We start from the raw sequence: 17,134 nt of genomic DNA, 5'->3' as shown, positions 1-17,134 counted from the left end.
GCCAGGATACTTGGGGTCTGCCTGGCTGGCAGCTGCCTTTTCGAAAATGATTAAAGTTACTTGAGTATGACTGATGAGACCTTCACATAAAATAAGCCGGGAAAAATGCTAGCCTTTCCAACCTTTTCTTGTTCTTCAACGTTGCATGTTAGTCATATTTTCTGTTTTATTTTAATCTTTATTGGAAGCAGCACCTCAAAATTTATTTATATCTTCACACAAAGGTCTAGGAAAACCTCACTGCTGGGAAACTTTGAGACATGTCTGATGAGTGTTGAGATACATCAAATTGTCTGAAAGCTGATCAGAACCTGGAAAATTGATTGAAAAGTGCAAGAAATTTCCAACAATTTTCCAAATAATTGCAATGGTAAATATAAGTAAATTGTAAATTTGAGTAGATAAGGACTTTGTGCGTACTGCAACAAGGAACTGAATATAGCATGTTAATTAGAAGGGGTGACATGCAGACTTATGTTTCTGATGGAACTTTGGTGAAGCAAAACATTTTGGCCGAGTAAATGTCTTTGGTCCATTTGCAGGCCTGAAACAGTTGGAAGATTAGAAGCAGAAACAGATTGGGATCAGCAAAGGTTCACTCCAGCTGTCATACTGATTCGACACCACAAACCCGATCTGAGCCAGTTATGGAGAGATCGGATTGTGGTTGGGTCGACAGCGCTTTGGCAAGCGGTGTGTGAAATCGAGGATAATGAGAGCCAATTATTAAGCAATGTGGGCAAAGGACATCTGCTCAGACCATAGCTAAGCAACCAAGTGGGCTGATGTTGGAAGATAGGGAAGTAGATCTTGATTAATACGACAATTGACAACCCCTACCAATTCTGGTCAAACCTACATAATTGCAGCAGCAGTCTGCACCACGGGCATGGGACCCCTCCAGTGAAAGTGGAGAGGCCACTGTGACTTGTACATTTTAAAAAAAAAATTGACTTCCTTCTTCAGCAACCTCTGTTGCTGTGCTTTCTCTTCCTCCATCCTAAACGTTCTGTGGGACAGCCATTGTGTCAGTGCTGACAGCCTTAGGAACTCACCCAGCAACCCAAAGCTGTTCCTTGCATTAATTGACCTAGCACTTTCAAAATCTGTGTGGCAATGTCTGCAACACATCACACAGGGTCGGAATCCTGGAAGTGGACCGGCAGCTTGTGTTCCTGACCAATAATTGAAAATCCTGGCTCAGGATTGTGCACTGGTCATAACTCCAAAGACCCAAGGATTACTGAAAATTGTGTGTCAGCCCTCAATCGCTAATTTCCAGGGAAGTATTCCTAGTGGGTTCTGGAGACATGCATTATACTGCCATCCAGTTTTTTTCACAACTTGACATCTGTGTGAGAGTACGTCCTGAGGGTGAGGGAGGAGAATATTAGAGTACATGTGGTTCAGCAACAGTTTACAATAGTGAGCTAGAGAAGGAAGTCAAATAATATCTGACCTTTTAGTTGTCAGTTCTTAGTAAAGCTTGCACAATCACTGGAAAACATACAGGTATTTGATTTAGGAATAAAGACTTGACCATTTGACTCCTTAAGCCTGCTCCACCATTCAATATGATCATCGCTAATCCAATTAATTCACATTCCTGTCTACCCATGATAACCTTTCACCTACATACTTATGTACTTCTGCCTTAAGAACCATTAAATCATGGTCCCATTTGCCATGTTCAAGTGAATATAAACTATCCCAAATGGTAGAATTCAAGGAAGAGCAGAGTTAACCTGATACCAAGGCAAATATCTCCATCAACCATCACCACTAATAAAAGACTGATAAAAGCATTGTGCTTGGTATATTTGTTTTCACTTGTTCCTGTTTTAACCTAATGTATCATGTTGGACCTTTCATTTACTTATTGCTCAGATTTTGGCACCTTTGTAATTGTTCTGCAAAATTGGATATTGGAGCCAGATGTGCCCTGTATTTAAATTACAATTAGGCTTCATAACAGTACTTCAGAAGTAATTGAGTAATTCATTATGTATTGTTTGATATAACTTGAGGGTGTGATAAGTTGTTGGATAAGCTGTTCTTCATTTGCAATAAGTATGCAATAAGATTTCATAAACACTAGCTCCTTTGTAGCCACGTGCAGAATAAATAAGACTTTATGACTTGATTAGTGTATATTTACAGCGAAGTATTCAAGGGTTCATAATAATGAATGGCTGATCTCTAATTCTAAGAATATGATTCAATGTTCTAACGTCCCCAACCAGGGGAATCATTTTGTCAGCATCCACAATGTCAAAGAATTTTATATGTTTCAATTAGATCACATCTCCTTCTTCAAAATTCTCTGGAATATAGAATTTTTTAGCAGTAGAATTTATTGTAAAATAAAAAACAGAGATAACCTGTCAATTGTTAGAGTCATATTTCTTAATTTACAACAAGTGACTGTGGACTAAATCTTAACTCATGAGAAACAGGTGAGTTTGGGGGAGTGCCGGAGGGTAATGTGCAAGAATCAAAAACGGACAATGATCCAATTTTACCAGAGAAGGACAAGAGGTAGGTAATCAATTTGCTCATGAGAAACAAATATTGTAATAGAACTACTTGACCTCAGATTAATAGTCATTCTATTTTTAACTCACTTTGGCTTGGAAACCCAGCAACTCAAGGAGAGATGGAAAGCTGAATCTGAAAGGTAAGTGTTTTGACATAAGAACATAAAAAAACAGGAACAGTAATAGGCTATTCAATTTCTTCAAACCTGTTCTATCATTGAATAGCATAATGGCTGATCTTTTAAAGTACCTCCACTTTACGTTATTTATAACCACTTCCGTTAATTCCTATAGCATCCAAGAATCTATCTGCCTCTGACTTGAATATGTTTTTAATAATTGAACACCCACAACTTTCTCAGGCAGAAAATTCCAAGGATTCATAATAATGAATGGCTGATCCCTAATTCTGAGAATGTGATTTTAGGTTCTAACGTCCTAGGGGAACCATTTTGTCAGTATCCACACTGTCAAACTTTATATGTTTCAATTAGATCACATCTCCTTCTTCAACATTCTCTGGAATATAGATCTAGTCTGATCAATCTTTCCTCATAGGATAGCTCCTTCAACCATGGGGTCACTCCAGTGAGCCTTTGTTGCACTTCCTGTCAGGTATGTATATCATTCTTTGAGCTGGGGGAGGAAAAGTGTTGTCAATAATCCAGATATAAACGCTCTGTGTAACTTTGGTAAAACGTTTTTCTCTTTAATACTAATCCGTTTGAAATGAGAGCAAACATGCCATTTTTTTTTGCTAATTTCTTGTGCTGAAAATGTGTTGTGGGGAAAGCGCAGCAGGTCAGGCAGCATCCAAGGAGCAGGAGAGTCGACGTTTTGGGCATGAGCCCTTCTTCAGGAATAGTCTTCAGCCCATTCCTGAAGAAAGGCTCATGCCCGAAACGTCGATTCTCCTGCTCCTTGGATGCTGCCCCTGACCTGCTGCGCTTTCCCAGCAACACATTTTCAGCTCTGATCTCCAGCATCTACAGTCCTCACTTTCTCCTAATTTCTTGTTGTACCAATATGCGATTTGGGTACTAAGTTGCTCTGAATGATAACATTTCCTGGTCTCTTATCATCTGAAAAATATTTGGAGTTTCTTTTGCTTCCTAGTGGTGAACCTTACATTTTCTACATATTATGTCATCTGATGTGATAATACAAACTGCACTGTTATATCTGCATTACAGCTTTGGAGCAAACATGGACAAAAATGCTGATATGCAGAGTTGAGGTGAGAGTACGTCATTGACATCACAGACACATTTGACAGAGTGTAGCATCAAGGACCCTGAGCACTATTTAGAGACATAACTGGCACAAAGGAGGTTGGTTGTGGCTGTTGGAGGTCAGTCATCTCAGCTCCAGGACACCTCTGCAGGAGTTCCTCAGGTGGTGTCCAAGACTTAACCATTTCCAGCATCTCCATCAATGATCTTCCCTTCATCTGAAGGTCAGATATGGGGATGATCGTTGATGATTGCACAATGTTCAGCACCTTTTTCAACTCCTAAAATTCTGAAACAGTTCATGTCCAAGTGCAGCAAGATCTGGACAATATCCAGCTATAGGCTGACAAGTGATGTAAAGCATTCGCACAAGTGCCAGGCAATTATCATCTCCAATAAGAGAAAATTCAAACAACACTCTTGATTTTCAATGGGTTACCATACTGTGTTCAACAGCCTGGGTGTTACCATTGATCAGAAACTGTACTGGACTAACCATATAACTACAATGGCTGCAAAAGCAAGCCAGAGACTAGGAATACTGCAGCAAGTAACAACATCCTGACTCTCCAAACTCTATCCACCATCTACAAGGCACAAGTCAGGAATGTGTTGGAATTCTCCCAACTTAACTGAATGACAACATTGAAGAAGCTTGATTCACCCTGGAAAAAACAGCTTGCATGTTTATATCCTCATATATTCATTCCCTCCATCACCAATGCTTAGTAGTAGTGGTGTGCACTATCAACAACATGCACTGCATATTCACCAAAGATCCTGAGCCAGCACCTTCCAAACCCATGACCATTTCTATTAAGAAGAACATTGACAGTGGATAGTGCCACATGCAAATTTCCCTCCAAACTACATGCTATCCTGATTTGGAAATATATCACAGCTTGTTCACTGTCGCTATGTCAAAGTCCTGGAAATTCCTCACTAACACAATGTGTGTCTATCTACATTGCAGTGGTTGAAGAGGGTATCTTAAAAGATAGCAAAGGATGGGTTATAAATACTGGCCCAGCCAGTGACATCCACATCCCATGAATGAATTTTTAAAAAATATTTTGGTGATGGATCCCACTGTGCAACATGACACGAGTGTATAATTTTGTTGACAATATGTTAGAGACAATTAATGAGGGAGATGTTGAATTAAAAAAAAACACAGAAATAATACATCAGCGACTTTGCTCTTTGCAAAGATATTTGCAACTCTTTGCAACTGCACATACATGCCATATATAACAGGTGAGTGTGGTGACTAAATATGAACTTGGTGCCATTTTACTTTAGCCCATACGGGACAAATGCTCTCCATGGACACACTGCAACTTGAAAAATGTTAATCAGCAAAAATGGTGTGGAACAGGATTGAATTCATTACTTATGAAGACAACTCCATTGAACAACCACTTGTTGCAAGCAATTAAAGGAGAAACTGAATGCAGAAAAAGAAGTTGAAATTATTTATTTAGCAAAGTAAAAAGGTATGGCAATTTTTTTGTTCACTCTACATGTTTTGTAGATTTTGATGAGTACCTCATTTTCTTACAATTTGAAAAAAGTATGATATTTTGAAATAACTTGCTGAAGATAAAATGGCATATTCTTTATTTGTCTATTTCTCTTGTGGTACAGATGGATGCCTCACTGATGACCATTTTGTTTTTCCCTCCATCATTGTCTAGTCACATGGTTAGGAGAGCCTGCACAGAAGAACTTTGAACTAAGGTCATTGTAGACATGTGACTGAAGGAAGCCAGTGAGTGTGATCCCTAACTGATGCCACTGCATAATTCTGTCCCTTCAAATATCCTTCCTGGCCTCACTGCATTATTTCTCATCATTATGTAACTTTCTACAATACTTTTAAAAATCTCTTTACTGTCTCACTTCACTTTTTTTATGTTGCATTTTGCTCCTGTGTATTTTCCTTTAATTATTTGCACACTCTTAGTTTTACCTTTTCGATTCCTATTTTTTTTTTGTTTTCGGTGTTCCTAAATGCATATTGTATGTTCACCTGGTTCTGACTTGCTTCTTTTCACAGATCCCTTCTTAAAGACACAATGCCTTTGTCAGGCACAAAGGGAAGCACTTGCTGATACCAGCTCATCACTGAATGAAGAAGACCATGAGAGAATTGGGATATTTCCTGGTTTCTTTCTGAAACATAGATTGCATACTGACAGAAGGCTGCACTTGTGGTTCTACTGATTGTAAAATGAAAGGACATTGAGTCATACAAGCACCAAAGAAGACTTAATATGAGTTATACTAGAAAAAAAATGATAAAGCAGGAGACTTACTTGCAGCTAAGCAAACTTGAGAGGATGCAAGTTTGATGATGACTGGAAATGTATGATTTCTCTGTGTCACTTGATTCAGTGTATTTGCTAGCATACACATCCCAACAGAATGAAAGATGGTGAAAGCTATTTTGCATATTCAGAAAAATCTTGAATGTCCATCCCCATAGTAGCCCAGTATAGCATTCAACAGTTTCTCAATTACTCTCCTCACTCATTTCTAATGCCTCACAGAAGCACTCTCAATGTGGATTTAAAAGCCTTACATAGCCTATGCTATGTAATAGTGAGCTGCCACTGAATATTTAAAGAATTTGTCTGCTTTATGTGGTAGATCTACTTGAATATGCAAATCATGGTTCTTTCACTCCTATAGTATACCAGCTTGATTTACATAAAAACATAGAAGATATGAGCAGGAAGATGCCATTCAGCCCTTAAAGCCTGCTCCACCATTCATCATGATAATGGTTGATTGTCCACCTCAATAGCCTAATATAGAAAGTTTTAATGGTTTCAAAGCAGTCAATGTCTCAAAGTTATGGTCACCTCTTCAAGGCAAATATGAGTAATCAGACTGTACCACTTGGTAACTTGGAAATTAGGATTGGCTGTTCTATATGACAAAATATTTCCAGCATGTGAATGTTACCCTTCTATTTTGCAACCAGAACTGGATAGTATATCCAAGGTATTGTTTGATCAGATGACTATAAAATATAAACACTGCTTCATCATATTCCATACTCACCTATTCGGGCATGTAGTTCAACATTCTGTTGACCTTACAGTACTTCCATTTCCACTTCCATTTTGTGTTTTATGTTCATGGGTAGTCAGCATTACAAACATTTGTTCCACATTCCACACTGCTTTTGAGGAAGTTGGTTAGCTGCCCAATTGAACTGCTGCAATCTTTGTGGATAGATAAGAGTTCCAGGTTTCTGACCCAATGACAGCAAGATATTTGCAACTCAGAATGGTGTGTGGTTTGAAGGGGGATCATTTATGATTATTGTCCCATGTGTCTACCGCCCTTGTGTTGCTGGGTAATAGGGTCTGTTGGTTTAGAAGGTGCTATTCATAGAGTTGGCTGCCATTTGTACTGTAGTAGAGGAATTTAATGAATAAGGTGATGGATGAGGTCCCAATCAAATCAGCTGATTTTCCCTGAATATTGTTGAGTTTTTTTGTCTGTTGTTGGATAGATAATTTTTAATCAACCTGATTCAAAATGTAATGACATACCTCTGTAGCATGTGGAACTTGAATGCAGGACTTCTGGCTCAGAGGTAGGGGCACTACCACTGCACCACAAGAGATCTTCTATATTGTTGTATATTCACTCATCCATCACACACAACATCTATGCTTTGTAAAACATAGGCAGGTGAAATGAATTATGCCACATTCTATTACAGTGCTGATGATTTTTAAAATTTATTCTTTCATGGCATATGGGCAACACTGGCAAGGCCAACCCTTGATGCTTATCCTTATTTGCCCTCGAACTAACTGGTTTGCTTGGCCTTTTGTAGGGGGTAACTAGGGCTGAGATAAATACATTCTTGATCAGTCGGAGAACCAAAGGTTGTGGGGAAAATGCAGGAAAGTGAAAATGTGGACTGTTAGATCAGCCGTAATGCTGTTGAATGGCAGAATGGCCTACTCCTGTTCCTATTTTTTAAATGGTCTTAATGGCCGTAGATCAACAGTCTGTTGGCCAGACAGGATAAGGATGATCAATTTTCTTCCTGAAAAAAAAATCAATAGACCAAAATGACTTTTACAAGCATCAGCAGTAGTGTCATGGTTACTGTCACATATTAGCTTTCAACTCCAGATCTACTCATCAATTTAAGTTCCACCAATTCCATGATGGGATTTTAATTCCTATCCCTAGCGACCTGACAACTAATCCATTGATAATGCCACTACGTCACCATCTCTGTTGATGTTTTATCATTCTGAGTAGACTGATCTAAAAGCCTTCCTTTGTCATGCATTCATCTGCCCTATTCTCCTACTTCCATACTAACTAGCACATGGCACTGGGAGTAATCCAGGGATTACAATCTTAGAGGTTCTGCTTTTTAATCTATTGCCTAGCTCTCTGAACTCCTGGGGCAAGACCTCATCCCTCATTTTACTTGTATTGCTGGTAAAAATGTGTGCCATACCCTTTGACTTATCACTTTCCTCCTTCAGGATGCCTGACTCTGGTCTCAGGAAGGCAGCACACAATTCTGGTGTCATGCGTGTGGCTGCAGAAATGCCATGTCTTGAATACTGTGTCCAGTTCTGCTTACTGAGGAATGGTGAAGACATTAAAGCACTTCTGCTGGTACAGACCTGTAAGACTCTATGGTCATAGGTCTGAGTTCTGAGGAAAGATTTGGAGATTCTTGGATCCTTCTTTCTGCAAGGAGGAAGATTGGAGTTTAGAGCAAGTTAACACTTTGAGTCTGGATGACTCTTCATCAGAGCAGAAGTGAACTGTGGAGGGGACATACTACCCTCTAAAAAAAACTAGAGCATAAATACTGTCCCCTTCACACTTTCACTTCAGCTCTGATGAAGAGTCATCTGGATTCAAAATGATAGCCTGCTGTCTTTGCATGGATGCTGTCTGGCCTGCTGTGATATTCAGCATTTGTTTTCAGTACGGATTCCAGCATCTGCAATAATTTGCTCTTACGATTGGAGTTTATCCTGTCGAGGCATGTAAATGGGATATTATATGATCAAGATAAATCTGAATTATTGTTTTAAATTAAACAGTAACAGCAGACAGAAATTCAGACTATAAAGTGACAAATTTCAGACTATTGAAGTTCTTTATTCGGACAGTATTCACCCTTGGAAAGTATGTATTATAGGAAAGTGGAAGTAAAATTTGAGATTATTTAAGGTATTATTAGGCACAACAATGTGAGAATCAGGATTGTCATAAATGAATGTAAGACCCAAAACATATCTTGCAATTTTAGTTATAATTTCCTTAGACATTGCTTGCACATGTTTTATATCTTTGTTTTAGTTTGACTATTTTATTTAATTTTTTTCTCTTTGATGTGATTTTCTTTCACTTGCCTTAGAAATTCTTTATTTTTACACTTACTAACTATCCTTTATTTCCCTTCAACTATTTAGATGTTTTATTTTTAATCAATTCACATCTGCATTTATTGCTGTCGGTTTGATGTTTTTAAGTTAGCAACCTCCTTTTAGCTGTTTGTTACCCGTTTGGTTTCGACAGCTCTTCTTAAAATCCAGACTAGCTTTTGCTGCTCTCACAACTGTGCTTACTGTAACTATTTGGTAACTATTTTTGGTGTTCCCAGTGCTATTGAGCTCCTAGTCTTGCCTCTTTTTCTAATGATTCGCCCTCTTTAATCATACCTATTTACCTCAAAGATTGTGTTATTCTGGAGCTTTAGAAGCCTTGCCTCATTACAGATCATCTTTATTATCAGTAAAGTCCATTATCTATCCAGTTATGCCACAGATCTTTGGTGTCTTTATGCCTAATGTTGATCATATCTTCTTATTACAAAGTATTCATCCACAGGAGGCTTGCTTGAAGCAGCTATTAGGTTCACTAACAAAAAATAAGCACCCTGGAAAACTATAACTGTTTTATTGGACTAACCAGTTTAAATTTTTCATTTGTTTCTTTGGCGTTTTCTGGATTTGTTGTACACACCTTAACATTAGATACCACTAGAAAAATCCCAAATACATGGGTGAAAATGTGTGCAGTTTAGAATATAATTTGTCATTTTATGATTGTTCTTAATCCCATGTTAGCAACCTCCCATCGTATGCTTTAAATGCCTTTTTCAGGAACATTGCTAGTTGTCCTTTGAAACAATTTAAGTTATTTCATTAGAAGGCTTTCCCTAGTAATTTGTTCCATATGTCTGTTATCTTTCCTGTAAAATGGTCTTGTGTGAATTCCCTATTTACTTCTAAGATATTACACTAAATTCAACATAATTTATTTGTTTAAAACCAAGGCCACATATTTAATAAGCATACACATACTTTTTTGACAAATATTCTTATTTTTCACATTATTGTGTGATAATTGTTACTAAAGATAATTATATAAAATTATTTAAATTCCAAATGTTGTTTTCTTCCTAGACAGATTTGAGATGGGCATTTCTTTACAGGAATTTTAAATTAATCTACTAACATTTTGTAGTACATTTGATAATATTATAGGTTTAAAATGATTCACATTGATATTTCAAAGATCGATCAAAATTGATAGTTTAGGAAATCTTCAAATATCATGTGAAAAGAAGCATTTGACATTTTCTTTCTGAAGAGAGAAGTTATTGCAATTGATAGATGATACAAATTTGAAAAGGATGGTGGAATTTTTATTATTTGATGCATATTTTACTTGTATAGTAATATGTGGAATTTAAAGCTGTTACTTTTTAAGAAAATTAATTTTAAAAACAAATAAGGTGCAATTATATGAATGGACTGAATCTAAATAATCTAAAGTGAAGAGGCATGTTAATTCTGTGTAAAATAGTTCTGGGAATCACTGTCTAGCCCTAAATCTTATATCTGATACCAGTTCAAATTTGTGGAATGGAAATGTCTCCTCTCTATGTGCTGTAAGGGTTTGAAATTAAATATAGGTTGGCAATTTCAACACAGTTTAAAATAAATGTTAGCCAATACGCAAAACTGACTCATATTAAGCATTAAATTAGCAGTATCATTTAGAGAAGCTGTGAGTTGAAATTAAAATTTGAAACATTTATGAAGGTGCAATAATAGATTCACTTCTGAAATTGGGGTTAGGCAGTGCAGAGTGTATTTTGTTCACCATCCAGATATACCTAACTTATGATTTCTTGATACTGACATATGACAGTCTAATGAGAACCAAGAATACTGGACAGGAATACCAAGATGTAAAGAGTGATGAGAGACACAGGTAAAAGGACAGGCAGTAAATGCTGGCCAGCCAGCGATCCTGACATCCTGCAACTGAATAAAACAACACTAAGCACAGGTAAAACTGGAACAGGTAATAGGTAGGTATAAGTTAGATCCAGTGTAAGATGTTGCAACGATAAAAGAAGGATAGCACTGGATATTAAACATTCCTTGTTACTAGCTGTTCAGAAAAGATAGGAAAGAAAGGGGAGGAGGAGGGGTTGGTTAGTGTTAATTAGAGAAACATTGCAGTGCTGGAGAGAGAGGATATTCCCACGGGATCAAGGTCAGAATCTGTTTGACTAGAGTTAAAGAACAAAAAATGGTGCAATTACATTGCTTAGTATTCTACAAGCCATCAAACTAATTGGAAAGATGTTGAGAAAAAACATTTGAAAGGAAATTACAGAGAAGTACAAAAATTGTAGAGTAATTATAATGGGGAATTTTAATGATCTGAATATAGATTGGGATAAGGAGAAAGGCAAGAGTTCCGATAGCATGTCCTGGGAATATTTTCTTACAACAGTTCCCTTTTTTCAAGTCCACTGAGGGAAAAAAGACAATATTAGACCTAGCTCTTGGGTGGACCAAATGAATCAAATGTCAATGGGAAACTATTTACTGGACACAGATCACTGTATCGTGAGGTATAGGTTGGCTGTGGGAAGGAACAAGGAGTGTGAAGTTAGGGAAAATTATAAGATCATAAGACAAATGAGCAGAGGTAGGCCACTCAGCCCATCAAGTCCCCACTGCAATTCATTGAAATCATGGCTGATCTGATCACCCTTAACACCACTTTCCTTCCTTTTTCCATAACTGTAGGTTTCTTTCAAAAGCCAACTTTAGTCGGGTAAGAATGGATGTTGGACAGATAGATTGGAATCAAAGGTTGGCAGGGTAGACTACAACTGAAAAATGGAATACAGTTAAAGAAGAGAATAATTTAAATAAATTCAAGGTATATTCTTGAGAAAGGAAAAGATAGAGCAAATAAATGCAGAACTCCCCGGGTGATGAAAGAAAATGTTTAGGGTGAAGTAGAAAATGTATGCATTGGACAGATGTCAGCTTAAATATAATTGAGAATCATACCGAATAAAGAAGGTTCAAAAGTAAGTTAACTTTATTGTTGGGGAAGCTTCTGCAAACAATTATTCAGGATAAAATCAATAGTGACATCGAAAAGGGTGGATTGTTTTAGAAGAGCCAGCAAAGGTATCAAAGGTATCATGTTTGACTAATTTGCTGGAGTTTTTTGAAGAGGTAGCAGAACAGATAAATGATAATAGGATAACACTGTTAATGTCGTCTACATGGACTTTCAAAAGACATTCAACACAGTGTCACACAACAGACTTGTGAGAAAAGTTAGCAATCTTGGATTGAACGGGACAATAGCAATATGGATACAAAATTGGTAATGGTAAACAGAGAACATTGGTCAATGGATGTTTTTCATGCCAGAAGAAGTTTTATGTAGAATTTCAATAGTTGTTTGAGACATTTGCTTCTCCTGAGATAGATTAATGATCTAAAACTTGGAGTGAAGGGCAATTTCAAAGGTTATGAATTATACAAAACTTGAAAGCATTGTAAACTGTGAGGAGGATAATATAAAAGTCAAAAATGGCACAGAAAATTTGGTGAAGTAGGGTGATAAGTGAGAGATGAAGTTCAATGTCGAGAAGTGTGAGATGAAAGAAGCAACTTTGAACCAACAGTGTGGGAATAACACATGGATAAAGCAGAAGTAAATGCTCTTCGATGGCACATAACATCGATTTTAAGTGTCATGATTAAATGTTTTTAAATCTTGTATTTGAACTTGAAGAAAAAAACAAGCTTAGACTGTCAATGAAGTTTAAAATGAACACTGTTTGCCGGACAACGTAGATTGACAGGCGGTGTTGTCAGAGAAAAAAAATGATCACTTGTTCCATAGTTGCACAAGAGTTCTTCATTGACATTTTCGAAGGGTTGTGATGAAGTCCTTATGAACGCTTTGCAGAGTTTCACAAATTGGAAAGAAGCACTTATCTCAGTGGGGTTTCTCAGTTCACCGTTTGATTGACAGTTTATAGAGAAGATGAAATAACTTGCTGGCTTTGTTCTAGCTACTGAAAAGAAGTGTTCTTCGTTTAAAACACATTAACTACTTGAGGGCATTTAATGGGTTTCATGAATGAATGTTATTTATACAATTAGTGGGCGGCACGGTGGCACAGTGGTTAGCACTGCTGCCTCACAGCGCCTGTAGACCCGGGTTCAATTCCCGACTCAGGCGACTGACTGTGTGGAGTTTGCACGTTCTCCACGTGTCTGCGTGGGTTTCCTCCGGGTGCTCCGGTTTCCTCCCACAGTCACAAAGATGTGCGGGTCAGGTGAATTGGCCATGCTAAATTGCCCATAGTGTTAGGTAAGGGGTAAATGTAGGGGTATGGGTGGGTTGCGCTTCGGCGGGTCGGTGTGGACTTGTTGGGCCGAAGGGCCTGTTTCCACACTGTAAGTCTAATCTAAGTCTAATCTAATCTAATCAAATGTGTGCGAATGGGAGCTGTATAAGATTGCTGGATTTTCTTTTCCATACCCCTGTGGCTGCTGAAGTTTTCCCATAGAGATTACTGGATAGGTCGACGTGGAAGTAGCATAGGGTCTGCGGAGAATCTCAGGGGCATAGGTGATGGGTAGGTGATGGATGCAGAAGTGCGAGGAGTGAAGACTAGAGGGCATAACATCTTCTGAAATAACTGGACAGTTGACCCAGAGAACTGCAGCAGGCTTTTTAACCAGCTTAGCTTGGCATTTGCCCACACTGTGGCTGTCTACAGTCTGCTTCTGAGTTTTTTTTACATATTTGCTCACCGGAATGTGGGCAAATTTATTGCCTAGAGTTGAGAGTGTGGTGCTGGAAAAGCCTGGCATGTCAGGCAGCATCCAGGGAGGAAGAGAGTCGACGCTTCGGGCGTAAGCCCTTCATCAGAAATGAGGCTGTGAGCCGAGAGGGTGGTGAGATAAGTGGGAGGGGGGTGGGGCTGGGGGGAAGGCAGCTGAGAGTGCAATAGGTAGATGGAGGTGGGGGTAATGGTGATAGGGCAGAGAGTAGGGTGGAGCGGAGAGGTGGGAAGGAAGGTGGACAGGTGTAAGATGTAGCTGTAGGAGCAAGTCTGCTTTAGGACATGGCTGAAAAACTTCAGAGCAGAGGAGATGGCCTGGCGGTTGCAGTGAGAGAGAGAGAGAGAGAGACTCACTGATTGCCTAGGCCTAATTGCCCTTGAGAAGGTGGTGATGAGTTGCCTACTTGAACCATTACAGTCCAATATTTATCCACAATGCCCTTAGGGAGGGAATTTCAGGATTTTGTCCCAGCGACAGTGAGGGCATGGCAATATAATTCCAAGTCAGGACGGTACATGGCTTGGAGGGGATCTTGAAGGTGTTGCCATGAATCTGCTGCCATTGTGCTTCTAGATGGAAAGGTTTAGCAGATCTATTTGTAACCCATCCCTATTACGTAGAAGTTCAATCTGGGTCTAACAGGGCTCTTTAAACTAAGGCAAATCATCCACATTTGCAAAATTTCACACCTTGGTGATAATATTTCAGCAAAAATGATTTGTAGTTAACACATAAATATACATTTTGTTAGGATAGGATCCTGATCGCTATAATTTATTACTTCTAATGTCTCAGACTGGTCACACCCTTCTCTGTTGAATAACTAATTTTGCATTTCTGGTCTCTTACAGTGGTGTTATCAAGGTGAATGTGTCCCTTTTGGTACCTGGCCTCAGAGTATAGATGGAGGCTGGGGACCTTGGTCTATATGGGGAGAATGCAGTAGAACATGTGGGGGAGGAGTCTCCTCATCTCTGAGGCACTGTGACAGTCCAGCGTAAGTAACTAAAGTAAGCCAGAGCAAAAAGATATATTTGACAAGAACCCAATAACTCAGTTTTGTATGTTTTCTAGAAATTGGATCAGAAGGTTGCAATGGAAAAATTATGTTAAATACATGAATGTTAGTATTCGATAACTGCAAATAATACTGTTAATCACATGGCTATGGTCACAGACAATAGATAAACAGTATGACCTGGATAGTGTGCTGAATGCCCACTACTTCTAACAGTGAAGCAAATTACAAGATCAATTTAAGTGTGCCTCAGTAATTCCTTAACAATAGCATTATGAAGAGAATGATTTTTAAAGTGGTGATGTGGTGCCAATTCAGCCAGCTGCTTTATTATGTGTAGCATTAAATGATGGAGCAGACTCCAGGGACTGTATTGCCTATTCCTGTACCTAGTTCTTAGGTTCTTATATGATAGGACTGTTTTCCTTGGAGAAGAGAACACGGAGGGGAGATTTGGTAGAGATATCCAAACTCATGAGGGGTCTCAGTGGGATAGATAAGGACGTGCTGTTCCCACCTAATGAAGGATGAAGAATGAGACGGCAGCAACTCATTTGTAAACAAGAGCAATGGAAACATGAGGAGAAGCATTACCTGCAACAAATGGCTTAAAATCTGAAAGTTGCTGTAAAAAGTGTGATGGAGGCAGGTTCAATCAAGGGATTAAAGAGAGAATTTGACAGTTATCTGAAAAGGAAGCTTGCTCAATATTACAGGATGTGAGAATGATGTTGGTGCCTTGTTCATATGGAAAGCTAGCATAGACAAGACAGGCTCAATGGTCTTCTTCTGTAATGTAACAATTTGAGGATTTTGTGGTCAAATGGAAAAGGTTGAGGTTAAGACTATTCATCCAGTTTGGAGGTGGTTCCTACCAGTTGCAATAAATTAAACTCACACCAGTGAGTGATGACTAACATGAAGTACAGCTGTCTCTCCCAGAAAATTGATCTTCAATTTTCCAGCTTCAGGGGTCAAAATATTTTTTGCTTTTCTGAAAAGTATTCGTGAGATATTTTCTGATGCTTCTTTTGTTTTTTGGGGGGATACTTCTTATTCTCATGAGTATGATGGTGCTGTGGCTTTAAGAGGTTATTTTGTTGTGTTTTTTTTAAGAAAGGTTGCAAAGCAGAGGCACTAAGCAATCTACAAAACCACTTCAGTAAACAGCATGTGAGTCCTTGGGGATTTTGTTTCACAACCTGAATGGGTGTGGCCAGCCCTCACAGATCAGGATCTCTGGGTTTTGGTTTTTATGTAGCATCAGAAACTGTTGGGGTTTCAACAGAGTAGGCAGCTTTAGTAAATGTCTTCTGACTGCTATTCTCTCTGAATGTTTTCTTGATTATTTTTTCCCTTCTGAATGAGACAACTGCATGTGAGAATCTGTTTCTGAATTTGTCTTTTTGCTAAGGGATGTGTTTGTGGAGTGTTATTGTATTGGCACAGTTATAGAGTCATAGAGATGTACAGCATGGAATCAGACCCTTTGGTCCAACTCATTCATGCCAACCGAATATCCTAACCTAATCTAGTCCCATTTTCCAGCACTTGGCCCATATCTCTCTAAATGCTTCCCATTCATATACCCATCCAGATGCCTTTTAAATGCTGTATTTGTACCAGCCTCCATCACATCCTCTGCCAGTTCATTCCATCCATGCATCACCCTATGTGTGAAAAGGTTGCCCCTTAGGTCACTTTTAAATTTTTCCTCTCACCCTAAACCTATGCCATCTAGTTTTGGACTCCCCCATTCTAGGGAAAATAACTTGTCCATTTATCCTATCCATTCCCCCTCATGATTTTATACACTTCTACAAGGTCACCCCTCAGCCTCCGATGCTCCAGGGAAAACAGTCCCAGCCTATTCAGCCTCTCCCTATAGCTCAAATCCTCCAACCCTGGCAGCATCCTTGTAAATCTTTTCTGAACCCTTTCAAGGTTCACAACATCCTTCTGATAGAAAGGAGACCAGAATTACATACAATATTCCAACAGTAGCCTAACCAATGTCCTGTACAGCTGCAACATGACCTCCCAACTCTGATAGTAGAAGGGCTTATGCTCGAAACGTCGAATTCTCTATTCCTGAGATGCTGCCTGACCTGCTGTGCTTTGACCAGCAACACATTTGCAGCTCCCAACTCTGATACTCAATGC

General features: G+C 38.7%; 1 protein-coding gene across 4 annotated transcripts in view; it reads left to right on the top strand.

Annotated features, from left to right (window-relative positions):
- The window catches only part of adamts6 (ADAM metallopeptidase with thrombospondin type 1 motif, 6), a 326,411-nt gene that overhangs the window by 210,244 nt on the left and 99,033 nt on the right, over positions 1 to 17,134 (top strand). For all 4 annotated transcript variants that reach the window (XM_060823800.1, XM_060823780.1, XM_060823790.1 and 1 more), the window contains one exon: positions 14,805 to 14,950. In XM_060823800.1, coding sequence (XP_060679783.1) covers positions 14,805 to 14,950 — 146 coding nt within the window. The remainder of the gene's footprint in view (positions 1 to 14,804; positions 14,951 to 17,134) is intronic.

The sequence above is a fragment of the Hemiscyllium ocellatum genome, chromosome 1 (assembly GCF_020745735.1).
Source record: "Hemiscyllium ocellatum isolate sHemOce1 chromosome 1, sHemOce1.pat.X.cur, whole genome shotgun sequence".
NCBI classification, from domain to species: Eukaryota; Metazoa; Chordata; class Chondrichthyes; order Orectolobiformes; family Hemiscylliidae; genus Hemiscyllium; species Hemiscyllium ocellatum.
The sequence above is the reverse complement of the archived record's forward strand: the minus strand, read 5'-3'. Positions and strand labels throughout refer to the sequence as shown.